Below are 27,596 nucleotides of genomic sequence, written 5' to 3' on the forward strand. Positions count from 1 at the left end.
AGAAAACAAAAATATATAAAAACCTTAACAAGCAAGAGTCGATCCACAAAGACAATGTTGATCCAATAATTTTTGACTTAAAAATAATCACGGTTCGAAGTATTAAAGCAAATTGAATTAAAACTATTTTACGATAAATAGGAATGAAAATCACAATGTAAAGAATTAGATTAGTCAAATCCACCAAAATTAGTCATCTTATCAATTTATTTGTTTACTTATTATCTTGCTCCAATTATCAAAGCTAATATAATTGAGTCCGAAGATAAAATCTGTTAATCTAACTATTAATCCTAAATTTTATGATAATATTTAATAAGACGAAATAAAAAATAAAATATCGAATTTCTAACAAAGCATAGTTTAACTTGAACTTATCTAAGATTAAACTATCAAAATCATAAGAATAACATTCTATCCAATGACCACAACTTAATAAATTAGTATTACAATAAAATATTAAAGCATGATTGAAACAAATAATTCTCTAAGATGATCTTGTTTGGGCTTCATCGACCTCTCTAATGGAGGTCTAGCCACAGATCATAGCAATAATAATAAAAATAAAAAGAAAAAAGAATGGGGAAGAAAAGTGATGATCCTTTATTTATCTTGGCTTGAAATTGACAGAGTACTCTTTTTGTTTACAAAGCTGGAATAAAAAGTAAATCTGAAAACCTAAAAACTAAGAATTAGAAAATAACTAGAGAAAATGATCTTAGAGGAGATGAGATGAGATTTGGTTATGGTTTAGTCTCTTATTTATAGAAACTAGATTAGGGTTCCTTTAGAATTTGGAACACTTTCATATTTTACAAAGACTCTAAACCCTAACTTGCTACGTTATAAATCTCGTCGTATCAACATTGCACAAATCTTGAGAAAAAGTTTACCTACATCATCGAGTCGTCCAAGGTGTTCACCGCACCGTGGTACTTATGGGCCCATTGACTTTGGTATTCGATCCATGGTTTTGTCTTGGGTCTTGAATTGTAATGCATGTCTTTAATTATCTTGGTTTATCATTTTGAATCTCACGACTTTGACCTATTACACATCAATAACCATAATTAGTTCGAAAAATCATAATTTTATTACAAAAATAATAATTATGGACTATTAATACAATATGTCTATTTCGAGGATTTGATGTATTATTCCCCATTAAAGTCTCTGTATATCAGGCCCAAGAAACAACTTTCTAGGCCCTGATCATTGACTTTTTCACTTTCTCTAGTCGTCTTCTTCGATTAAATTTTATTTTCCGATAGTTTTCTCCATTGATTTTAACTAAAAGACACTAGTGTGGTGTTAGCCAAAGGGCCATCAATGATCAAGTTAATTCTTGATAGAAAATACAGAGCAAAGAGAAGAAGTTTAGAAGTAGAGAGTTGTAGAGTGTTGTGAGGTTTGAGTGGGAGAAGCCTCCTATTTATATAGTTGGCCCATTAATTCAGAGCATGTACATGTTGTCTAGCATTAATAACCTATGATGTCATTATGGAATTAAAGACCCACTCTCCTAGGCTCTTAATGGCCTTAAAGCTCCACTCTTTTTGGTCTTCATAACTGACAAGAGGAGTGACTTTTACACTATGACTACTTCAACTCGGTAGCTATTCAATTCCTCGAGTTGACTCAGTCATGTACCTAGGTTTGTTCTGCCAACATTACTGTCAATTATAATTTTTCCCTTGATAGTACTTAAGTAATTGTAAGTATAATATTTGATAGAAAGATTAACTCTCCTAAAGGGATTGCTCCTTGTGTGGGCATTATATTAAGGGGTTGACTCATCGAGGAGACCGAAGTATCTTATGATGAATTAATATGGGGTTGGTTCTTTGAGAAAATGGAACCATATTATAGCAAATTGGTTAAGAGGTTGGCTCCTTGAGGAGGTTGTACCACCCTATGAGGTAACAAGTGAGAGGGTTGGCCCAAAGGAGGTTGAACCATCTTCTATTAACGAGTGAAATGGTTGTCCCTGAAAGGAGGCTAAACCACCTTATGCAATGAGTGAAGGGGTTGGCTCCTAAAGGAGGCCAAACCATCTTATATAACGATCAAAGGGGTTAGATCCTTTTGTAGCCGAACCGATTGAGGTATTAATTTTTGATGGATTGGATCCATTGGATATTTGAACCATTTAGATAATTGGATTTGGATCGGGTCGAATCGGATCCAAATGTCTTGATTTGACAACTTAACTAATCCCAAGGAGTGTGGGTTTTTTTTTGGTTCCTACACACATGGTGTTCAATTTAGGATTCTATGAAATCTCGGATTAGCTTTTTTGCTTGCAAAAAATTCTTGTCATTAGATTCTTGTAAAGTATCTTATTTTGGTGAGCAAAATGACACATGGCTTACCCACAACTTTCCTCCATTATAGTTTAATAATTTCTCAAGTCAACTCATCTCTATTGGATTTCGAGGTGACTCAGTTCCAAAACTCAGTGGAACATTTCAAGGTCAATTGAGGTGAGTCAACTAAAAAAGGCGCCAACTTGTCATAAATTTGATTTCCAAAATGCTTGATTTTTCTCCAAATAATCCATTATCTTCATGCCCTTTTATTTTTAAAATCTATATTCAACTTTGTCTTCAACATCTTGAAAAAAATCCTTGATTTTTCTATAAAAAAATCCAGTGATTTCTATTTCCTAAAAAAAGCTTATCTTGTACATGAGTTTTAAAAAGAGATAGATGTTAAAGTTGAAGAGGGTACACTGAAGGTGATAGATGACTGGCTTTGGGGAGAAAAATGAAGGGTAAATCCTGCTAGGGATGAAGAAAGGGCATTTAAGTCATTTTCTACAAGTCTCTCAATGAAGATTGAGGTCAAGGGTTACATCATAGTTTGAAAGCAGGTGGGGGCATCTCAAATATTCACCAAGAACTGGACGTGTATGTCTAAATTATCCTTATAAATTTAGATAGCTGCTATTGGCACCCCAACTTTTATTCATTACACCCCACTTAACATAAAAAAAAGGGTGAATCCCCATTTCGTGTGCTTTATATGACGAAATTCCGATTTGGGTACACTATTCATTTTAATTAACAAAACATGCTTTTACAATGAATTTGTCACTTTTATAATCTACAAATTCGTGAATTTGTCACTGTATAGTCTACGAATTCATTGATAAAATACTAGTGATTTTGCCTTACCAACGATCTCACTAATAATTTATCAACAAATTCGTTGATTATAAAAGTGACGAATTTAGTTGAAAAACATGTTTTGGGAATTAAAATGAACAGTGTATCGAAATCAGAATTTGGACATAAGGTTCTCACGTTTTGGGAAAAGTCTAAAAAAAAGGCGTCAATTATTGAGAATAAGTAAAAGTTGGGTTGCCAATAGCAGCTCACTACATTTAATATTTTTATTTGACCGAATGAGTGGACCCATGAGCTTTAGTAATGTGGACTAAACGATGATATGAAGTTTTGGGACATGGTTGGGTACCCGGTTGACCTGGCAAAGGCATAGAATCTTAGATCTTTTTCATCGGGATACATAGAAAAAAGATGTGCGGTTTTATGCCTTAGTCACGACAGCCGCGTACCTAACCACATACCATAACCGCATGCATTCATCATTATTTTTATTTATTTATTTGTTTTGTTTTTGGAAAGTGAGGTATCCAAGGCTGTTATTGCACCCAATTAATTTTTGAACCAGTGATTTTGCCTTACCAACGATCTCACTAATAATTTATCAACAGATTCGTTGATTATAAAAGTGACGAATTAAGTGGAAAACATGTTTTGAGAATTAAAATGAACAGTGTATCGAAATCAGAATTTGGACATAAGTTTCACACATTTTGAGAAAAGTTAAGAAAAAAGAGAGTCAATTATTGAGAATAAGTAAAAGTTGGGTTGCCAATGGCAGCTCACTACATTTAATATTTTTATTTGACCGAATGAGTGGACCCACGAGCTTTAGTAACGTGGACTAAACGGTGATCTGAACGGGTTTTGGGACGTGACTGGGTACACGGTTGACCTGGCAAAGGCATATAATCTTAGATTTTTTCATCGGAATACATAAAAAAAAAGATGTGCGGATCTGTGCCTTAGTCACATGAGAGTGACTTACGCACACCAAGTGACTTTTGGGATAGGTCCAAGATAGTGGCCCTTAGGGGTTGATCATAACTCAAGACCTCGGATTTGCCTTGGCCATCTCACCAACCCTTTGGGGTTACCTTGAGTGTGACTGTTATAAGACCAAACTCCAGTCCAACTATTTTTTTCCTCCTAACTCTATTAAGACGAAAAGAAATAATGAAAAGTATGCAAGGCCACCACCTACTCTATGGTTGAGTCATCAACACTCTAAAAATTTTAGAAAAATGCTGAAATGACACAAAGTATTTACTGCGATTCTCATAAATCTGATGTGAGATGTGCACATAACCATAAATGTGTTTCCTTGCGACACGAGTAAAAATCATCTACAATTATGTATGCATGTCCACGTCAGAATGGTAAAAATCACAGTAAATCCCGTGTCACCCCAGCACGATTAAAAAAATTATGATCTCTTCCTCTATGCATGCTTCTTGGACTTCTGGGGATATAACCTTTGACAATTAATCAACTATGTATTGTATTACTCATACATTGATATACCAAAACATTATATTATGTGAGTATAATTCTACATGAAGGGACCATGATTGATCTTCCTAGAGATGTGCATACTCCCGTGACATAATACAATAGAGAATCTTTTAAGAGGCATTAATATTGAATCAAATGAAGAAATAGATAAAAAAAACATGGAGGAAACATGCCTACAAAAAAGAAAGGCTCACAAATATAAATGAAGATGAATGTGTTTATTTGAGACTAATTGATTCCAGTTCAATTTTAGGTGTCATACCACTGATTAGAGAGGGACTCTTTATAAGTTTAATAGGATTAACTTATATTTATGAGAGTATTAGATTATGTTATTTCGTATCATGATGTACATAGATACAGAATAAGCTATTCTTCCAAGTCCACATTGCTCTGTCTTCACATTCTAAAATCTCAAAAGCAAAAAAAAAATGGCAATAACTGAAATAAAATAAAAATTAAAAAAATTCTACAAAACTTATCCAAGAGCACTGTCATTGGATTTTATGGGAGATATGAGGATATAAATCTTGAAGAACAATTAATGATGATGTTGAGGAGTAGTGCAGATATATATTATAGAAACCACAATTTGATCGAACAAACCCGAGAACTCAATCCATATGACTCATGCATTTCTTGTTTGAAAAGAAAAATTATTTTTTATTTATTTTTTTGATCGGAGGGGGTGGGGGGGTTTTCAAATATACCATTTTGGTAAATAACAATTATTTTCAAAATGGTAACTTTTATTTATTTATTTAAAATAACTAGTAATTAATTTGCTTTTATAACATTGCATGAGAAAATAAAATATGATTATCATCATAATTAATTTTCTAATCATAAAAAGCGTAATTTAGTTTTATCACCCTAGTTAGAGCATCTTCAACACAGTACCCTCTACTCATAAATGAGTCTTTTAGATATTGTGAGTAGTAATTATAAGTATCCATGTGATACGGACCCCAATCATGTTAGTTAGATATAACAACTCAACATTCACTAAATTAATTTAAATTAATTAAGACTATCTACAGGGCTTCCAATTAAGTAAACGTTTCAATCTCTTGCTTGGTTGCTAGTTCTTTGGACTTATGATAAATTTTGGTGACAGGACTTATGTTAGAGGGGGAGTCAGAAATCACAATTCTTTTCAAAATGATAAATTTTGGGGTGATTTTTATTTGACTAGTCATACTCGAGTTATGGAATCGAAGATGGAGCTCAAATGACACGTGCCAATGGTGGACAATTATAACTCTAAAGAGGCCAAAACGAATTAATATAATGAGACCAAAGAATCTATGTCAGCCTTCCTTAATAACACGAAAGGACTATTGAAAAATATGACTCCCACGCTTCTTATTGGTCTTCTGCATTTAATCTCGGATGACTAAGTGGTTAACACTCCAGACCATGGTTTTTAAACTCGTCCGAGACCGAGACGTATCGCCCGAGTTAACTCGGTATCGCAGCCTAACGATACAAACTCACAATGAGTCATGAGACAACCGCGTATCGTGAGATATGCGAGTCGTTTCGGACGATATTTTCGCAAAACTCGTCCGAGACAAACGAGATATCCGAGACATTATAAATTTTACACTAACTCGCGAGAAAAACGAGTTGTATCGGACGAGATTTTCAAAATCTCGTCCGAGTTAACCGAGTCAACCGAGTTTTGCGAAAAAAAAAAATTACAAATGAATTTGTAATTTGTTGTGATAAATACTTAAATGTATTTTTGATAATTTGTTTTATTTTTTCTTTAGAAGTTTTTTGATGAAAATTTCATTAGAAATTTATACTAATCTTTAGGAAACATGTGTTTTATTTAATGGGTAGCGTTCAATGACTAACTTTTTGGCAAAACATTTTTCAAAACATGAGTTAGAAGTTTTGGAATGGGCTGATTTTTGGTGAAGATGATCTCTACAGTGAGGAGATCATCCTCACAAAAAATCAGCCCATTCCAAAACTTCTAACCCATGTTTACAAGTTGAAAAATCGTGGACCGTTCATTTTTTGTAAATTATTTTTTATGGGGTTAGAAGTTTTGGAATGGGCTGATTTTGGGTGATGATGATCTCCTCACCGTAGAGATCATCCTCACCAAAAATTAGCCCATTCCAAAACTTCTAAGTCATGTTTTGAAAAATGTTTTGCCAAAAAGTTAGTCATTGAACGGGACCCTTATTTAATTACCTAGAATTTGATTGATAGGTATATTATGAAGTTTTTTTTAATTATATATTTTTTGTGAGGTTCATTTTTTAATAGGAATCAATTTTGAATTTTTCCTGAATTTTTCAGATTTTTTTAGATTTTTTAAATGGTTAAAAACCATTGTTTCAATGTTGAACGAGACGACTCGACGAGACGAGACGTATCGTCCGAGTCAACTCGGTATCTGAGGTGAACGAGACGAGACCAAATACCGAGTTTAAAAACCATGCTCCAGACAATATCTAATAATCTCTCCTCTATGACCATCCGTAGTTCTTCATTTTTAGTTTTTTGGGAATATATCATTTTGATAAATAACAATTATTTTCAAAATGGTAATTTCTTTAACAGTAACTAATAATTAATTTGCTTTATAACATGCCATGAGAAAACAAAATATGATTATCATCATCAAAATTAGTTTTTTTTATTTAAAAAAAGGGTAACTTAGTTTTACACCCAAGTAAGGGCCTAATGATGCCCAAACTCAGCCAGTTATTATATGTTATATGTGTATATAATGTATAGATAAATGTATGATTTTATAATTGAAAATAACTAAAATACATAATAAATAAATTATTTACTTTCATCTCTAACTATTTTTTTTTTTTACAATAATGATATTACCACACCATCATGCTATAAATAAACATTTTAAGTGATTTTATCTTGAAATTACATCATATAATAAGATTACTTATGATGTTTATTCAAAACATAATGGTGTCATAATATAATTGTCCCCTTTTATATTTTAACAACAGTAGATATTATAACTCTATTTTGGTGACAGCAATATTATCAAATGGTTCCAAATGATTTTAATTAAGTGCATGGATTTATATTTTATAGAATTTGAAAATCAACTCAAGTCCAGCCTGGACTCGTTACGGCCAAGTTAGGGCTCAACTAAGCTCGGCCCTCAGTCATTGTCTGGACTACGTGCCCTTCCCTTGACTAAAAGCCAATGCTGTTGACTAGTATCCACTTAACGTTCAAAGTTTGATTTTATTCAATTAAGTAGATTAAACAGTTTAATCATACTTTTGTACCTCAAGAAAATAATAAGAGTCCTGATAATACGACTCGCCACGTGGCATACTCGATCCACTCCATGACATGGACAAGTTAGGGAATCATAGATCTATATGCCTCAGGATACACTTTTTTATGCGGAAATGCAATTGTGTATCTCAAATCTTATAGATTTACGGTTCTTGAACTTGTCTACACAATGTGAAAAATGTTCAAATTTGACGGTCTTGGGTTGTCAAATTTCATAAAATTCGACAAACGAAGAGGTCAAATTGGTGTCGAATTTTTCATTGTCAAAATTATTTTTTCAACGAGCCAAAACTATCAAATTAATGAGGATTGGAGAAATTTGACAATTATAAACCATCAAATCTGGGAACATTAAGAATTTCAACGGTCTTAGATCGTCTAAATTCAATTTCTAAAATTTGTGAGTCTTGACCCATCAATTTTTTCGGTCGAATTTTTCAATTTTCACGTAGTGCTAGTCGTGGAGTTGATTGAGTATTTGACCTGATGAGTCATATTATCACAACTCAAATAATAATTAGTGTAGCGTCTAATAATGAAGTAACATCAATATGAATGTAAGGATGCACAATTTCAAAGTGGGGGCAGTTTTAGAATTCAAATTTTGGTGGTAAATCACTTTTAGTCTTCCTTCTCTCTATTATAATAGTAAAGACTTAAAATGCTCTAGTCTGGTACTCATCGGACCCATTTCTTATGAGATCCATAAGATTGGCCACTCAGAATTGAATCAGGTATTAAAATAATGGGTTCCTTATGGTGGTCTCAAATGGAGCGGATCCTCTTAGTGGGTTTTCTCCGTAGTTCCCTCCAATGCATTTAAGTGGTAGAGATTTTACATTTTGAAAACAAAATCTAATTCATCACCTTTGTATAAATCATGATTTAGATCAGATTAAATAAAAGAAAATTTGAGAAAAAGGACAAATTTTGAAGTCTGATAAAGGCTTTTCAAATGAACGGTCCATAACCTCTAATTTTTAAACGATGGAGATATTTGTGAATTGGTGATGTGGTTCTCCCTCTATCGCAAAGTATATCAGTATAGAGAAAAATCACTCGACTATTAAATGATAGAGATATTTTCTTCTCCTCCTCTTTCCGAGAACCTTCTTTCTTTGCCCCTATCTCTCGTCTCTTTCTATATCCATCTATCCTCAAATTTTAATTTCAAAATTACAAATTTTAATTTCAAAATTACAAATTTTAAAAATATTTGTGGTGTCACATGAATTATCATATTGGCAATGCAGCCTTCTTGATTTCATGAAAAAACTCATGCTCACAAAATAAATTTTTTCAAGCTTGATTCAAGGTTTTGAACATTAACAACTACTTAGTAATCAAATTTAAAATTAAAATTCAACGGTGATAAAAAAATTTTTTGTAATTATTTTCGATTATGAAATTCTTCCTCTACAACAATGTAGTATTGGATCATGCTACAATGTGATCTAATCAAGAAATTTCGTTCTTTGACTAGTATGGGTAAAACTATAGAATGAACAATGAACTTTAATTGACAAGTGGCAATTGTGGACAACTATAACTCTAAGAGTTCAAAAATGCCTTCAAATTGACATCTATTTCAAAATAATGGCTCCAAGCCTTTTTTTCTACACTGTTTCACCTTCAAATCACTATTCATTATTTTAAAATACTATTCAAACATATTTAAAAATTAAAAAAGAGAATATAAGTATTGCTATTTCTTGTACTATGCTGACTCAACATTTTTCTTCTCTTCCTCCTTCGTGAGAACCTTCTCTCTCTCTCTCTCTCTCTCCATCTATTGACAAATTTTAATTTTAAGATTACAAATTTTAACAATATCTGTGAGGCCACATGGGAAATCATATTGGCAATGCAGCCTTCTTGATTTCACAAAAAAAGTCATGCTCATAAAATAATTTTTTTCAAGATTGATTCAAGGTTTTGAACATTAACAATTACTTAACACTCAAATTTAAAATTAAAATTCAACGCTGATAAAAATCGTTTTATAATTATTTTCGATTATGAATTTCTTCCTCTACAACAATGTGGGATTGGATCATGCTACAATGTGATCTAATCAAGAAATTTTGTTCTTTGACTAGTATGGGTAAGACTATAGAATGAACAATGAACTTTAATTGACAAGTGGCAATTGTGGATAATTATAGCTCTAAGAGCAACTCCAACCAAGAGTTTTAAAAATGCCTTCAAAGTGATATCTACTTCAAAATAAAGTCTCCAAGCGTTTTTTCTACACCAACTGTTTCACCTTTAAATCACTATTCATTATTTTGAAATACTATTCAAATATGTTTATATAAAAAAAAATGTAAGTATTGCTATTTCTTGTACTATTGGCTCAACATTTTTCTTCTCCTCTTCCTCCTTCCTGAGAACCTTTTCTCTCTCTCTCTCTCTCTCTCTCTCTCCATCTATTGACAAATTTTAATTTTAAGATTACAAATTCTAACAATAGTCAAGGGGCCACATGAGAAATCATATTGGCAATGCAGCCTTCTTGATTTCACGAAAAAAGTCATGCTCATAAAATAATTTTTTTCAAGATCGATTCAAGGTTTTGAACATTAACAATTATTTAACACCCAAATTTAAAATTAAAATTCAATGGTGATAAAAAATCATTTTATAATTATTTTCGATTACGAATTTCTTCCTCTACAACAATGTGGTATTGGATCATGCTACAATGTGATCTAATCAAGAAATTTCGTTCTTTGACTAGTATGGGTAAAACTTTAGAATGAACAATGAACTTTAATTGACAAGTGGCAATTGTGGATAATTATAGCTCTAAGAGCAACTCCAACCAAGAGTTTTAAAAATGCCTTCAAATTGACATTTACTTCAAAATAAAGGCTCCAAGCCTTTTTTCTACACCAACTGTTTCACTTTTAAATCACTATTCATTATTTTAAAATATTATTCAAACATTTTTAAAAATTAAAAAAAAAATGTAAGTATTGCTATTTCTTGTACTAACATTTTTCTTCTCCTCCTCCTTCCGAGAACCTTCTCTCTCTCTCTCGACAAATTTTAATTTTAAGATTACAAATTTTAAAAATATTCGTGGGGCCACATGGATTATCATATTTAAAAATTAAAAAAAAAATGTAAGTATTGCTATTGGCACTCCAGATTTTACTTATTGTACTCCAAGTAAGAGAAAAAAGGAATTGTTATTGGCACCCAAACTTTAACTTATTGCACCCCAATTTCATAAATTATTTATCACACTCTAATTAAAAATTAACATGTCCTCCAAACATTACAAAGGTTTGTCTTAAATTATAATATCAACATTATAATACTTGTTCAAACAAATTTTATAGTTGTTTATAATTATGATTAGGCTCATTTAAAATCCTAAACCCAAAAAAAATATAATAATAATCAAGCATTATTCAAATTGTTTGGACCGCGGTCGGACCATTATTCAATTTGGTTGGATAATCTTATGTTTAATATATATATGTGTATTACCTTAATTTATTTTCATATGCAAGAAAAAGTCGCAAAATTGGTGATTCACAATCAAACATAATTTTTGAAAAATATCCATTGAGTTTAATCGATTAATTATTTGGTTTGTTTTTTAAAATATTACATGAAAAGAATTTAAAACGTGTAAAGGACAAAAGAGACATTTAAATAATATTACATGAAAAGAGTGAGGCTATTGGTATTTATAAAAAGTGGCATTTAAATCTTGCAAAATATGAAATAATGAATAGTGATTTAAATGCACTTTCTTCAAATTAGAGCACAGTTGGAATTTGGTTCGATTGTTCGAACCTCCATATTTGGAGTTTTAAAGCACGAATGGAGTTGAAACGAATTAATATAATAAGACGAAGAGCCAAATTATATATTCCAGTCCTTAATAAGATAAAAGGAAATATTGAAAAATATGCATGCATGACCACCTTCTTCTCTATGACTCCCGTGCGTCTTCTTAGTCTTCTGCATTTAATGTCTAATGACTGAGTCATTGACTCACGCGTTTATAGTTGGAGAAGTTTAAAATTAAGGTCCATATCACACTATCATGATCACTATTATTTAAAATATGATCGATGCAAGTACATTTTTGAAAATTGTAAAATACATTTTTGGTAAATAACAATTATTGTCATTTATTACCCAATTTATTTGATGTACTCATGTGTACATATATGGTAAAAAAGTTTCTGAATGGACTGATTTTTAGTAAAATGATCTTCTCACCATAGAGATCATCCTCATAAAAATCATCCCATTCCGAAACTTCCAGCCCATAATAATGAAAAATGTTTGAAATCGATTAAAAAAAAAAAAAGAATTATTCTACAGAAACTTGTTTTGACATTATACTCAACTCTGCATTGATGTGGCAATGCGCAATGAATTATAAATTTTTTTCTTCATAAGTTGGTGAGATCTAAATACAAATGATTGATAAGTTGGCGAATTTCAATCTAGTTGGGATGTACTCAATTTATTGGAATGCAATTCCTCACCCTACAAAAATGACATATATATTCAAATTCTTATTTATTACTTAGTTTATTTGATTTACTCATGTGTTGGTGTTTAAGTTAACTTGAAAGTTAAATAAAAAAAATTCTTTTATATTATCAATTATTTTATTTTATAATTAGATTTTTTCTGCTTTTATTCTAAAAAATCTCCAAACTAATGCCAGGCCCAACCCGAATCAACTGGCCCATTTAGCGAAAGGGTGGGAGAATCCATGTCACCCCAGCATTACCCTTTAAAACCCGTCCATCACGTTGCATGCAATATTTCACCAGATCGAATATTAGTCATCTCTCTCTCTCTCTCTCTCTCTCTCTCTCTCTCTCTCTCTCTCTCTCTACATAGATGTATATATAAGAGCATTGTAGGCATTATGAGAAAACCATCCTTCTTGTGGTCCCTTTTCTCTTCTCACCAAACATAACTAGATTTCTTTCTTCCCAGCCCACATGAGGAACTCGAGCCAAATTCTTTCTTCTCTCTTCTTCTTCTTTTTCTTCTTATTCTCTTTGAAGATCTTCTTCAGTAGTTTGTCGGTCATGGCTCATCAACACACAGCTTGGTTGGAGTTTAATGTTGGAGTGGTCCTTGATATGGAAGGATCAGTGGAAAAGGTAGGGTTAAGTTGCATGTCCATGGCACTTTCTGATTTCTACACTATTCACAGTTTCTACAAAACAAGATTGGTTCTCCACAATAGGGACTCAAAGAAAGATGTCGTTGGCGCTGCATCTGCAGGTATTTAACTATTTGTTTTTTCTTCCTTTTAATTTTAAGTGAGATTAACCGGCTAGACTTATAGGTTCCATTTTTATTACAAAACCTTTCTTATTTAACTTCAAGGGAGTCATACTTTATAGTAGTCAAGCCTAGGTCATTTTTAAAAATTAAATATTTATAATACCTTTTATTTTTTAAATCAAATATTTATTTCATTCTCTCTTCTCAACCTCTATTATCTCCTCAAAATATGATTGGGTCAACATGGCGCACTTGAGAATCCAACACCATAACCTCTAAATTTCAAGGTCAAATCTAAGATGATGATAAAAAAAAAAAAAAAAAAAAAAAAAAAAAAAAAGCAACAGCTAAGTCTGCCTTGTAGATATCTAATTTTTAAAGCCATTTAAAAATTCGACTAGTCTTATATGAGTCACATTGCTCAACTAATTAATTTTTTTTAATCAAATCAAAGAGTTATCCTGTTTAGTCTTGGGCCTACCTGATCAAGTCGAATTGAATCCTGATTTTCAAGTTGACTTGGATTAGTTTTAAAACAATGATTTTTTATTGTTGTTTTCTTCCTTCTCTTTTATTTTAAAGAAAAATGTGCAGGACACTACATTAGACACTGAGCTGATGTGGAGTTGTGCATGGAGCCATAGATGCTTTTCCTCAGTATATAGGAGCAAAAAGCATCTATGCACGGCATTGTGCACACCCCCACGTCAATTTAGTGTCTAATACAATGTCCTTGACAGTCAGTAGAGGACAACTCTATTTAAAAACTATTAGAAGGTGGCATGTGCAAATGCACATATATAAAAATGGTTTATTTGTACTTTAAAATATTGATTAAAGAGTTTCTGAAGAATAGATTGCTAAAAAGATATTTTTGTAATTTTGAAAATTAAACAAATGCGGGTTGCAATTTTCACTTTTTTTTTTCTTCACTAAAATGGCTTTGATTATATTAAATTTAAATATAAAAGTAGGCATTTATGACCACTCAAATTTTGGTGTCGAAACTCTTTGACTTCACCTTCTCTCATTCTAATAGTAAAGATAGGGGCTGTGATAATTTGACTACTCCATGTGATATACTCAATCGACTCTCTTGACGTGACATGGATGATAATCGTCGATCTATACTCCTTGGGAAACACAACTGCACATCCCATAAAAAGTGTAGTTGTGTATCCCAAGAAATATAGATCTATTATTCTAACACGTCACATTAGAGGGAGTCGATTGATTGTGCCACGTGGGTAGTCCGATTATCACAATTCTAAGGATAAAAGGATGTATTTTTCATTTGGTTTTGTTAAGAAATGATGGTATTTAAATCATCATCATTTATTTTTCAAGTTAGACTGGTCTAACTAAAATAGTCACCCTCTTGCCCCAACCGAAATTTATCGTTTTAAAGGTAAGGTGCTAAGCTGATGAATCAATAACAGCCACACAACTGACCCTTAAGATACATGTTTAAATCACTCTATTATTTAGAAATAAACCTGTAAAATTTATAAAATTATTTACTAGTCTTTTATCAAATAAAGGAAATTTCCTTCTTTCTCATCAACGTCTTTTTCATTCTCTCGTGTCTCTGTCTACTTATCTTTCTCTCTCACAAATCTCTCTCCATCGCCACGCCTCTCTCTCTCTCAAAATTCCTATGTTTATGTGTATGTTTATTGGATTTACTGGAATTTCTAACCCGGGGAATAATTCGGAAACTCATTTGATTGGGAGATTTGGACTTAAGAATCATGGCTGTTCATTTGTTTGAGTTAGATGCCTTTCAATTAAATTTAATGAGGGGAAACACTGAAAAGGGGGATTTTCTAGAGAGGTTTAAAACCATAAAACATATTTCGATCTTTGAAAGTCTAACCAAATTCAGTGTTTGTGTATGTTCACTAGATAAATTCATCATCTTCTCAAAATTCTGACGTTATTATTATTATTTTTTTGTATATATATATAGGGTCAGGTTCAAAGGACAACCATTTCAACACACATATAGACAACGTGTTTTTGTCTTATATGGGCAAAAATGTTTGGAATGGACTGATTTTTTGTGAGGATGATCTCTGTGACGAGGAGATCATCCTTGCAAAAATCAGCTCATTATGAAACTTCTAGACCGTCTAATTTTTGTTGAAAAATTATAGACCGTCCAATTTTTGTAAATCAATTTTGATGGGGTTACAAGTTTTGGAATGAGATGATTTTTTGCCAGGATGATCCCCTCATCACAGAGATCATCCTCACAAAAAATCAGTCCATTCCAAACATTTTTTGTCCATATAAGACAAAACACGTTGTCTATATGTGTGTTGAAATGGTTGTCCTTTGAACCTGACCCATATATATATATATGGGAAATGTTCAACACCCTAAGCTTTACCCTACACTTTAAGAAATGTGTTTTGTCCTACATGGGTTAGAAGACTATGTGAAAATTTTCAAAATTCGACAGTCCAAAACCGTCGAATTATGGGATAATTCGACAGTCACGACCGTCGAATTCATCTGTCGAATTTTGGTTTGTCGAAAAAATAATTGGCGGTTGAAAATCATAGAATTTAAGGATATAGCGACGGTCACCGACCGTCGCTATATAGGAAAACCCCGTCACAAATACATATAGCAACAGAGGGGACTACGGTATATGGACTTATAGCGACAGCGGCTATTGGCCGTCGCTATAGGGTATTTTATTAAAAAAATATTTTTTAAAGGCTACGGTTGCCGACCGTCAATATAGGGTATTCTTTTTTAAAAAAAAATTTAGGTCCTCAACTAGAACTCGCCCAATCTGGATGTGCATCAAATTTGTCAGGTTCATTTGGATTGGGCTTACTCCTACTTGATTGGGTTTATAAAAGTGATTCCACAGAAGTACTTCTATTGAAAGTAGAGCTGTGCCAATGAAAGCTAAATAATCACTAAACCTGGCTTAGTTATATTTTAGCTTATTTGAAGTAATTGGGTCAGACATTCACAAGGTTTAACATAAGCTTCTTGTCTACACAACTGAGAAAATGTAACACATAGTACAAACATAACCAAAGTGCAATTCTCAAAGTCGATTTTCCCATGTCTAGCATCGCTTAGCCCAATACGTATAGTTAAGCAAATTGAGAAAACTAAGAACACAGAGATGTGTGTAAAACAAGTCCAATCGGTTGTGATTTAAATCGTGTCCACCCAACCACTCATGCCCAAACCGTCGACTCGTTGCATTAGTGATCGAGACCAGTACAGAGCTAAGGAAGTACCCCGTGGAAGTTGAACACCACGACAATGAGGTACACATGCTCCTCATTCTATCAAGAGCCTCGGAGTAGAAAAAGTCCAGCATTCCCCCAAGTTTAAGCATGTCTGACACACCAAGTAGAAAGTATTGCCACCCCAACCCAAAGATAGATAGCGTAATGTGATTCTTTGCAGCCCCACGCCTCTTAACTTCCACTACTACAGCAATGGCCATTGATCCAGATGCCAGAGCAAGTCCCAAGCCTATACGTCGGAGAGGTTGGAACAGTTACTCTTCCCCGAGGGCTTCTTGGCAAACACAGATGCCAAATGCTCATATAGGGGGATAGAGAGAAGCATGATTATGAGTGGAATAACCACCAATGATGGACCATGAAGGTTTGTAGTTGGGCCAAATAGCAGTTCATCATTATTGTTTTGTGGTAGAGGGACAAAGAAAACCATTCCTCAACTCACCTATTGTAATTGGCAACCAACCATATCTAGCCATGTATCTCTTTGTTTCTTAACCGATAGCTTGAGAAGTCCTTGAGGAGCTGTGTCATTATGCCATCACAGTAAGGTAACATCTTCACCGCATTGTCCAAGAGGTTCATCTATGAAACATAAACAAACATTGATCATCAATGGAGAATTCTTACCCATAATTTGATTCTAAAATTCGATGATGTTAGTTTGATTCGGATTATCAAAGTGATTCTCCCATAAGCAGAAAATGAAATCGGCTCAAATCAGAAGCCATGCAAGACCCATTCTAACTATTAATGTTTCAAATGAAAAGAATTTGCATAAATTCTTACCACTTCATAAATTCAGGGCTGGTTTGCATTGTCCGAGAGTACGTGTTTTAAAACCAGCTGCACAATAGACAAAATAATGTTCCCATGTCTTGATGAACTTCTCATCGAATCCCAATGCAAGTATTTTACTGGAATCCAAGAAGTAACACAATATCAGAATCTAAGGATAAACAGAGATTTTTATGAGATGACATGCAATATTGAATCTAAAAAGAATATGGAAATTTCTTTTTGTGTAGACCTCACGACCTCAAATTAAACTATTTGTATTCGTTGTACCTTTGTTTTGCCATGAAATTATTCCTCCAATACCTCAGTGTTTGGTAGTAATGTATTCCTATATGTTCCAGATGCTCCACACTGCATTAACGATACTTTCACATAATGTTGAATTTCCAAAATAAAATAAAATAAAATAAAAATAAAAATAAAAAAGAAGATGATATAAATGTAATAATAGTGATGATCCTTTAAATTTTTACCAAAGTCTAGATGTAGCAGCCATAGAGGACGTTAGTCTACTCAATGATGAAAGGCACCCACCAGGGAAAATGTATTCTTTTATAAAATCCGAGCTTTGCCTGTGTTCATCAAAAAGTAACACCTCTAATTTCAACCAACCACAAAACACATTCAGGCCTCAATCCTACATATGCCAATTTGATTTGCCTCCAGTGACTAGTAGTAGCTCGAGGAGAACATAATAATAATATATGCTTCTCTTGGGTTTGGTGATCGGGTGCATTATTTGGAAAATAAAGAGAAAGAAAGAAGGTAAAATCATTCTCAACACTTACAAAAATCTTCTAATATAAAATATATGATTGTCTGATTGTCTCCGGTGCTATTATATTACATTAAGTATGCTTGTAAGAAGTTACTTTTCATGTCATGGGCTGATCCAAACTGACCTTGTTCTCTGCTTTGATGGTGGTTTGACATTATCACTTGCACTTCCCAAAGAAGAAATTAAGGTGTTAGCCTGGTTTTGATATGAATGTCAACATCCGGCCCTGCATTAAAACATGTCATTCAAGAACAGATCATGTCCTTCGATGTAAGGTGAAGTGTCGTCTAGACTCCCAAACCAAGTGAGACTTATTTGCTGAAAAAATATACTAAATTAGGTGAACCACACCATCTATCAAATTATTTCAATAAAATATGCACATGTTAAAGCTAAAATTAACAAAGAAGTTGTGGGCATGATCTGCATAAGGTTGGATATGTACCAGCTACAAAGGAGAACTTTGTTGGATCTTATTAAAGAGGAGTCCCATTGTATTTTCGATGAATGACTAAAAAAATCTCCTTACCATCATCCTGATCATTAGCTTTTACCGAAACATGATTCAAATAACTAAATATATCTATTGGGGCCTAAAATATGTCATTTCAGATTCCTCTGTTTACTTTTGATATGAGAAACAAGAAAACATACACTAATGCAAAAGGAAAATCCTTCAAGATGATTGCCACAGATATCTGATAGGTAGCACCAACATTCTTGGAACCGAAACGCCCAAGTTATTATTCTATAATTTTTTTGCCATTTCATGGACAGGACAGAGATGATTTGCATTGAGTAGTTGTAATGATGATGATATATAAAGATGGGAAACTCTGCAATTATTATAGTGTAGCCCCAGGGACATTACCCATTGTTTCTTTATACTAATTCATTTTTCCAACAATATTCCTAACTAGCAGTTAATAACAAAAGTGGGAAGGAAGAGCAAGAACTACCTTTGTTTGATTGGACAACCATAGTAACCGCCACGGACAACTTCTCTTACGCAAATAAGTGGCATAAGGAACAGAGGATTTTATCATCCAAATCACCATCACAACCTTCTCGAACATGTAAGTATGTTGAACTTAAAGTGCCTGTTTGGATTGCCATTTCTGCACCAGGAAGAATAGTTTGAAAGCTCTTATGTAAGTAGGCCTTAGAATTTCATGGGGAGAGAACCATGGGAAAAGTACCTTTATATGAGAGACGTAACTTTCAACCAAAGTGTCCTGCGACTGCAGGTAAAAGGTCACATGCCTTGGAGATCAAAGGAATAGATTATTTTTACCACATGAACAAATATTTCAGAATGAGTTTGGAGTTTGCAAGGCGAGATTTTGCTCTCAAAGACGATCAATACACCTCAAGAGGAAGGTGCCCTCCCATAGATTGCCTTAAAAGCAAGTATTGACATGATGTCAAAGTCATATGGAGGCCGTAATGCTAATCAAATAACCAATAATCTTTGACAAATGTTTGTTCTAGTCTTCTAGAATGTCAATGAGGTGAGCTAACTAAAATGCTTATATGGGTTAAATTGTTCTGACTTTTGGATGATGTTGTTAAGTTCTGCATCTCAATTTCTGTTTCCATAATTGAGTGTTGTATGTGAAGTATCTATAAGAATTTCTAAATGTAGTTTTATCTCTTCTTTTTTTTTTATAATTAGAGCATTGATGCCTACACAAGGAATAACAAGAAGAAACCTTCCACTAGATCTGTGAGAAAGTTTTTTTTTTTCTTAAAAAGAAAAATTGTACTAGTAATTTGCAAGTCACTAAAGTAGTAAAAATATATATTTGGAATTTATAAGGCATTCAAGCAGTTTTACAAATTATGATACAAATTAACATACAACACTCAATTATGGAAAGAATTTAACAATTTCTTTTACAGTAATGCTGCTGGTAGAGTACCTTTGCGGCTAGCCAACGATACCTTAAAATATAAATACAAAGAGAATATACTCCACAAGAAAGAAAAGCCTTAGAATGAAGGGGTAGGAGGTAATTAATAGCCACACAAACCTCATAAGTTACTGTTCCACCAGACGTTGCTGCTTGACGAAGTGTTACATTGGATATAGCACCATTTGCCGAAAAAATGCAAACAGCCCGTGGACCATGATGAGAAAATGACATTATTATTGAGGATACATCCTGAAATGTAAGCACCCAAAAATAAAAAACAAGTTAGGGACTTAATCAAAATCAACCCAAATTTTTTTTGCAGGGGAAAGCTACAGCATACATAACTATAAAAAACAAGTTGGCATGATAAATGCAAACCAAATTGCATTAGAAAGCATCAACAAAATGACAAATACAAGGAGCTAGGGAAAGCAGTATCACCAAACCGATTTTATTATAGTTTTCGGCTCCAATTGGATTGTTCACATAATTATCAAAAATTAAGAAACTAAAAAAAATGCAGCATTTTGATCATCATGAGATCACTACAATCTTAATGAGAGAGAGAGGATAAACCTTGGAATAGGAACCAAGGTCGTACATCTTGCCCAATTAGAAGTCACAGATGTTTTGTACAAGGTAAATTTGAGATTGCATCAAAACAAGTTAAAAAATACTAAGTCATGCACATTCTACATCAAAGGCAAGGAAACCATAGAGCGCAAAAAGAATGTCAAAGCTAATAAAAAGTGAGAAATAAATCATATCATGTAGCAATAGATGGTTATTTTTTTATGGTGAAGTGCAGCCATGTATCTTGAGACTTACAAATCTATGGTTCCCGAAACTCAGACTTAGAGCGTGTTGTGTGTTTTGTGTACAAAGAGCTTATGGCTGGAACAGATGGTCTAAGATAAATAAATAAATAAAAGAAGAAAGAATACCAATGAGGGAAAATGTATTTATTTGGTAAAGACCAAACAGATGGTCTAGGATTTGCTTAGTGGCCAATATGAAGCATAACAAGTCATTGAACTTCAATTGACACCAAAATTGTTTTAAATATCTGAAGCATAGACGCAAAACTCATCTCCACAAATGATGAGTTTGAACCATGATCTTAACAAACCCCATATAACTTTATTAATAAAAAATAAATAATTCAACTTCAGAAAGGCTTACTATTACAATTTAAACAAGCTTTGATAAGCATGCTTCTAATTGTTTTGGTTGAATTTAAGGGCCATGAGCTTCTACCATATTAACCATTGGTTACTACCCTCGATAGCGCAATCTATATCGTGATGTAGACCATCAGAACATAGAAAAGATTTCCTTATCAAATTCAGCCCTTTATGTTTTTATTCAAATTCTGGTAATGTTCATACTTCATTGTTCCTTCTTATGTAGACTCAGACAAATTAAATTAACAGTAACATACTAAGTTTAAAAATTCATACTTCATCACAAATCTAATTGAGTTCAATGTCAAAGCTTAATTATCTAAAAAACCTGTAGGTTCTATAATGGATTTGTTTTCAGCAAAAAGAGACATTACTTAGCCAAATTCTATGAATTTTCATGATTCATGCATGAACCTTTCAAGCAAGCATAGTAAGAAACAACACATGAACAGAGGAACAAACATGAACAGAGGAACAAATGAATAGCATGATCATTAAAGTTCAATTTAACATTCTAGAATGATTTTTTAGGAGTTTTTTTTAGGGTTTTTGAGAGAAATAGACTTACAAATGAGATTTGGAGTGATTTGATCGGTGGCACTGATAAGTGAGCATCAGTTCTTAGGGTTTTTGACTTAAACTCTTATTTCTTCTTCGATTTGAGCTCTGAGAGATTACAAATCCATTGTCGAATGAGTTATCGATCCGAAATGTGCGATTGAGAGATCGTTCGGTGTTGAAATGGGAGATCGAGAGATCGTGATTGAAATGGCAAATCCTGATTGTGAAAGTGATCGAATCAAATCAAGAGGGATTTTTGATTTCGATTGAAATGGAAGAAATTTCTTCAAACTCAAAAATCGGTAAAAATGGCTGAGAAGAAAACTTCTTTGATTGAATGAGAGATTTCATTTCTTCCCAAAGGCGACATAAACAAAAAGCTTCTTCGATGAGAGATTTCGATCTGCTGGTTTCATCTTCGCTGAGATGGCTGAGAAGGCTAAATGAAAATGGTGAAGAAGGTCGACTGGTTTGGTGGTTTTGTTTTTTTTTTTAATAAAAATTTTGGTGATTCGTTAGGCTTGGGCTATCGAATTTTTTTCTTAAGTGTATTGAGCCGGCCCAATTAAACGTGAGACTTGGGCTGCCAAGTTTAATGCTGTAAAAATAGCGAATTTTACCTTTTTTGAGGTAGTGGAAGTTTTGGAATGGGCTGATTTTTGGTGAGGATGATCTTTATGATTAGAAGATCATCCTCACCAAAAATCAGCCCATTTCGAAATTTTTAGCCCCATGTTTACAAGTTGAACAATCGTGGACCATCCATTTTTTATAAACCATTTTTTATGGGGTTAGAAGTTTTGGAATGAGCTGATTTTTGGTGAGGATGATCTCCTCACCATAGAGATCATCCTCACCAAAAATCAGCTGATTCTAAAACTTCTAACCCATGTAGGACAAAATGCGTTTGTTAAAGTATAGGGTAAAGCTTAGGGTGGGGAACGGGAACCTATATATATATATATATATATATATATATATATAGGGGGCGGTTCAAGGGCCATATGTAAAAACATATGAAAAAACAATGGTTTTTCAAAATATGGGTTAGAGGTGTTGGATTGAGCTGATTTTTTGCAAGGATGGCCACTATGATAAGAAGATCATCCTCACAAAAAATCAGCTCAATCAGAAACTTCTAAATCCATCAAAAGTGATTTACAAATTATTGACAAAAAATGGTAAAAAATCTACAGTCCACATTCTAAATTACTTTTAATGGGGTTAGAAATTTCAGATTGGTCTGATTTTTTTTTTTTTGGATGATCTTCCCATCATAGAGATCATCCCCACAAAAAATCAATTCAATCCAAAATTTCTAACCCATATTTAGAAATTTTATTAATGTTACATTGTTTTTACATATGTCCCTTGAACCTGACTCATATATATATATATATATATATACACACACGTTTGGATGATAATCTTAGGCCGACAATGTTGATTGACAAAATTTGTCTTAAATAACTTACAAATTTTAGATTGGGCTGATTTTTTGTGAGGATGATTTATATGGTGAGGAGATCACCCTCACAAAAATCAGCCTAATCTGAAAATTTTAACCCCATAAAAAATGATTTACAAATTTATAATAAAAATTGACGGTCCATAATTCTTCACCTTTGTAAATTACTTCTGATGGGTTTATAATTGTGAATTTGACATTAAATAAAAAAACGTTGAGTTCAATAGTAATAAAAAGTAATAAATTCAATAATAAGTAAAAAAAATGGTGAATTTGCCAAGAACTCATGACTATCAAGAAAGACAAAGTTTACTAAATATTCTGTCAAGTTTCCATGCAATACTTAGGAGAACTCTATAAAGTACTTGAAGGAATTTGACTATGTTAGTTAGTTAGCTTAGGGTATGTTTGATTGAATGAAAAGTTACTTTCCATGGACTTTGAAATCCATGAAAAATTAGTTGTGGAAAATAGGTAGGGTTGGAAAATCAAATTCCATTGTTTGATTTTACTTTGATAAAATCATGAAAAAAATATGAGAAAAAAGAAGAAGAGGAGAATGAGGAAGAAGATGAGAGGAGAGGAGAGGGAAAGGAAGAAGAAGATGACGAAGAAGAGGGAGGGGGGAGGATGCGGCGACGGTGACGGTGGTGACGGTGATGGCAACGACAACGGCGACAGCGACGGTAGCGACGACGACGATAGCGACGACGGAGGTAAGTGAGGAAGATGGGGGGAGAACGTGGTGATAGTGGTGGCGGAGGAGATGAGGGATGGAGAAAAAGAAAGAGAGAGAGAGAAGGTAGTCGGAGACGGCGCCGGCGACGGCGATGACAACGACGGCAATGTTAGTGTAAATGTGGTGGTGGTGGTGGTGGTAGTGGTGGTGGTAGGGTAGAATTGATGATGAAAAATATGGGTGGATTTCATTTTCCCACCCATATGGGTGGGAAAGTGAAATCCATGATTTAGTGGACTTTTTGAATGGGGTGGAAAATGAATTTCCATTTCCATGTGCAATCAAACACTTGAAAAATGTCATTTTCCATGGAAATTGATTTTCCACCCTATTTTCCATGTGCAATCAAACATACCCTTAGAGTTTTTGTCCACAAGTAACACCCGGAAATGTTCGTACGGAAAGGGGAGTTTGAATATGTTAGCCAGCTTAGAGTTTTTTTATTCACGACTCAAATTGTTGGTCTACATCTTATCTTTATGATTCATGTTGAATGTGCTCAACAACTATTGTAACAAGGTTGATCTTGAAAATTTTGAATCTTGATCTCGATGATTCAAGTTCAAATGCCGAGACCGACAATTTTTGAACTTTTTATCCTGACAATTGTAAAAGTTGATCTTGAAAATTGGAACAAAGGTCAATTTCAATGATTTAAATTGTTCATCATCACACTTATTTTTGTATCATCAATTATACCAATTGAAGGGGGATATCAAATGAACGTGGAAATTTAGGGGGTCTTTAGAAAAAAGTACCTCCCACAGGGTGCACTAAGTAATTTTCCATAGTTGCTTAGGAAAAGGATAATTTAAATATTTTGAAAACAAGTCCAGCATCTTAATTTCGTTTCATAATATTTCTCCGGAACTGATGATATGCACCTTAATGTAATCTTCTATTATAGACTAATAGAAAATGAACTTAGTTGGTTTTTTCCCTCAAAATTAGTCACCTTTGACCCTCAGATCTTTTATCTTCAACCTTTCTTAATACTCTATCTACTTCTGTATACAAATCTCAAGGCATGATAGGATATTTTGGAGAAGTAGAAACCGATGAAATTTTAGATAAAAATTCAAGGATTTTTTATAAGGACTGCGACAAGGTCGAAAAAAAGGAATTGAAGATTAGTTTCAATAGTTTAGCATAAAGGTTAAAGAGCTTGAAAATGACGAATGGAGAGAAAAATCAAGGCATTTTTGGTTAAAGATTGAAGATGGGGATATTTAGCATTAATCTACAACAAATGACCAAAGTAAGGGCCATGTTACCTGTTTGAAAATAGAGAGGTATCTCAAATATTCACCAAATTAGAGGGGTATGCCTAAATACTCTTTTTTAAACCTCTTCGACTAGTTTAATTTCTTTCCAAAACCCCTTGATTTTTCTTCACAAAAGGAGTGGAGGTCTCAAACATCACATCAGATTTTGGGCAAGAAATGGGAAATTGTTGGGTTATGTCTTCTATTCTTGTATATGGGATTGTCGTGAATTCAAACAGGATCTTTTTATTATCCGTTAACGACCCGCATGACCCGTTTAACCTCTTTTTAACCTTAAGTATATAAAGGGTAAGAAATGAAACCCAAAAGGGTTGTGAGATATACACAAGAGACAGAGAGAAATTGTAACCTAGTTCTTCTTTGATTAATATAGTTAAATCACCGTTTTTCGCCCGTGGACGTAGGTCGATGCTTTGACCAAACCACGTATATCTTGTGTCGTGTGAGATTCTTGTGTTCTTGTTTGATTTATACTTCAGATTGTACGGTTTAGTCTAACAGAAACAGATTTAGTGGAAAAATTCAAATTAATTCTCTAACAAGAACATCAGATTTAGTGAATTAGTTATAAGCTGTGAAATACTTGTTGATTGCTTGTTTCAAATATTTGATTTCCTTCATTAATAACTTTTATTCTCATCAAATGCAGCTCTAGACCTTTTAAAAAATGTGGAAGTGCAAGCCATCATAGGACCATTATCATCATCACAGGCCAATTTCATTGTTGAGCTTGGAAACAAAACTCAAGTGCCCATTATTTCTTTCTCTGCAACAAGTCCTTCTCATTTTTCCACTCGAACTCCTTACTTCATTAGAACAGCACCAAATGATTCCGCTCAAGTAAAAGCCATTGCTGCCATTGTTCAAGCTTTTGGATGGAGGGAAGTCGTGCCCATCTATGAAGACACGGATTATGGAAACAGAATCGTACCTTATCTAACCGATGCTTTCCAAAATATAGATTCCAAAGTTCCTTACTGGAGTGCCATTCCTCTTTCAGCCACAGATGATCAAATCTTTAAAGAGCTTTACAAGTTGAGAACAATGGAGACTAGAGTCTTCATTGTACACATGAAGATGTCTCTTGGTTCACGTCTTTTCCTTAAGGCAAAAGAGGCAGGAATGATAAGCAATGGGTACTCATGGATTATCACAGATGGACTAACTAATCTTTTAAGTTCCATGGATTCCTCTGCCATCGATTCAATGGAAGGAGCATTGGGTGTAAGGCCTTATGTTCCAAGATCGAAAGAGCTCAAAAGTTTTCGAGTTCGATGGAAGAAGAAATTCCTCCAAGAGAACCCACATGTCGCAAGAGCCAAACTAAGCATTTTTGGGTTATGGGCTTATGATACAGTTTGGGCTGTGCAAACTCTCACTTGTGGAAGCCAAAAGTTATCAACAACTAAAGTGAACTTGCAACAATAGGACTTTCTCTGATAGGCCCCAAACTTTTGCAAGTGATTTCGAAGACTAGATTTAAAGGCTTGAGTGGGGAATTTGTTCTTGTCAATGGGGAAATACAAACGTTTGCCTTTCAGATACTTAATGTGATTGGTAATGGGGGGAGAGAGATCGGGTTTTGGACTCCAACATCAGGAATTTTGCGGAGCATAAACACAAACAGTACAAGTATGTACACAACTTCTAAAGCCAATCTCGGAGCAATCATATGGCCTGGTGATTCTACAGTTATGCCTAAGGGTTGGGTAATTCCCACAAATGGGACAAAATTGAGGATTGGAGTCCCAGTAAAGCAGGGTTTTCATGAATTTTTAATGGTGAAATGGGACAAAACTACTAACTCAACGAATGTCACTGGATACTGCATAGATGTGTTCAATGCTGTCATGCGCAGATTACCGTATGCCGTCTCTTACGAGTTCATTCCCTTCCAGAAATCTGATGGTACAACTGCTGGGACATACAATGATCTGGTCTATCAAGTGTATCTTAAGGTCAGTTCGAATATTTTTCAATTAGTTTTCTTGTTTTTAGTCTTTCAGCTTAAACAGGAATACTTTTAATTGCTAAACAGAATTTTGATGCCGTCGTTGGAGATACAACCATACTAGCCAACCGATCCCAGTATGTAGATTTTACATTACCATATACCGAGACTGGGGTATCAATGCTCGTGCCTGTCAAAGATGACGAGAACAAGAATAATGCGTGGATTTTCTTGAAGCCTTTTAGTAAAAATCTTTGGTTAACAGTTTTAGCCTTCTTTATATTCACCGGTTTTGTGATTTGGGTACTTGAACACCAAGTAAATGATGAATTTAGAGGACCAGCAACTCGTCAGTTTGGCATGATGTTTTGGTTCTCCTTCTCGACACTCGCTTTTGCTCATCATAATTTTTCTTCCATCTCTTTATAC

At 33.7% G+C, this 27,596-nt stretch overlaps 1 protein-coding gene and 1 pseudogene across 11 annotated transcripts; one reads left to right on the top strand and one right to left on the bottom strand.

The window, feature by feature from the left end:
* Window positions 1-12,905: 12,905 nt before the first annotated feature.
* Window positions 12,906-27,596, top strand: part of LOC147392863 (glutamate receptor 2.7-like) — a 28,909-nt pseudogene continuing 14,218 nt past the window's right edge.
* Window positions 16,139-22,197, bottom strand: LOC147392864 (uncharacterized). Of its 11 annotated transcripts, none has more exons than XR_015182447.1 (9): window positions 20,555-21,013; window positions 20,096-20,227; window positions 19,262-19,303; window positions 19,022-19,180; window positions 18,187-18,288; window positions 17,758-17,856; window positions 17,555-17,635; window positions 17,276-17,403; window positions 16,139-17,071 (listed from the first exon to the last, which is right to left on the bottom strand). XR_015182447.1 is itself a non-coding variant. In XM_086457104.1 (9 exons), exons 4-8 carry the CDS (start codon window positions 19,136-19,138, stop codon window positions 17,280-17,282), a joined length of 492 nt encoding a protein of 163 aa, XP_086313230.1. In that variant the 5' UTR covers window positions 19,139-19,180; window positions 19,262-19,303; window positions 20,096-20,227; window positions 21,731-22,197; the 3' UTR covers window positions 16,139-17,071; window positions 17,276-17,279. The 11 variants fall into 11 exon arrangements, 9 of the variants coding, with proteins under 9 accessions (XP_086313230.1, XP_086313231.1, XP_086313227.1 ...); XM_086457104.1 differs by lacking the exon at window positions 20,555-21,013 and adding an exon at window positions 21,731-22,197 and having other exon boundaries at window positions 18,187-18,257; XM_086457105.1 differs by lacking the exon at window positions 20,555-21,013 and adding an exon at window positions 21,731-22,197 and having other exon boundaries at window positions 18,187-18,257; window positions 19,262-19,325.

Source organism: Akebia trifoliata, chromosome 10 (assembly GCF_017979445.1).
Source record: "Akebia trifoliata isolate Shusen 1 chromosome 10, ASM1797944v1, whole genome shotgun sequence".
NCBI lineage: Eukaryota > Viridiplantae > Streptophyta > Magnoliopsida > Ranunculales > Lardizabalaceae > Akebia > Akebia trifoliata.

What these genes read in the sequence shown, in the direction of transcription:
- LOC147392864 (XM_086457106.1), bottom strand. Translation starts at nt 19,138, where the DNA reads ATGTTCGAGAAGGTTGTGATGGTGATTTGGATGATAAAATCCTCTGTT. An exon ending in GCTGCTACATCTAGACTTTG is followed by an intron (nt 17,636 to 17,757) that starts GTAAAAATTTAA and finishes TCGTTAATGCAG; the next exon opens with TGTGGAGCATCTGGAACATA. An exon ending in AATTTCATGGCAAAACAAAG is followed by an intron (nt 17,404 to 17,554) that starts GTACAACGAATA and finishes CTTGGATTCCAG; the next exon opens with TAAAATACTTGCATTGGGAT.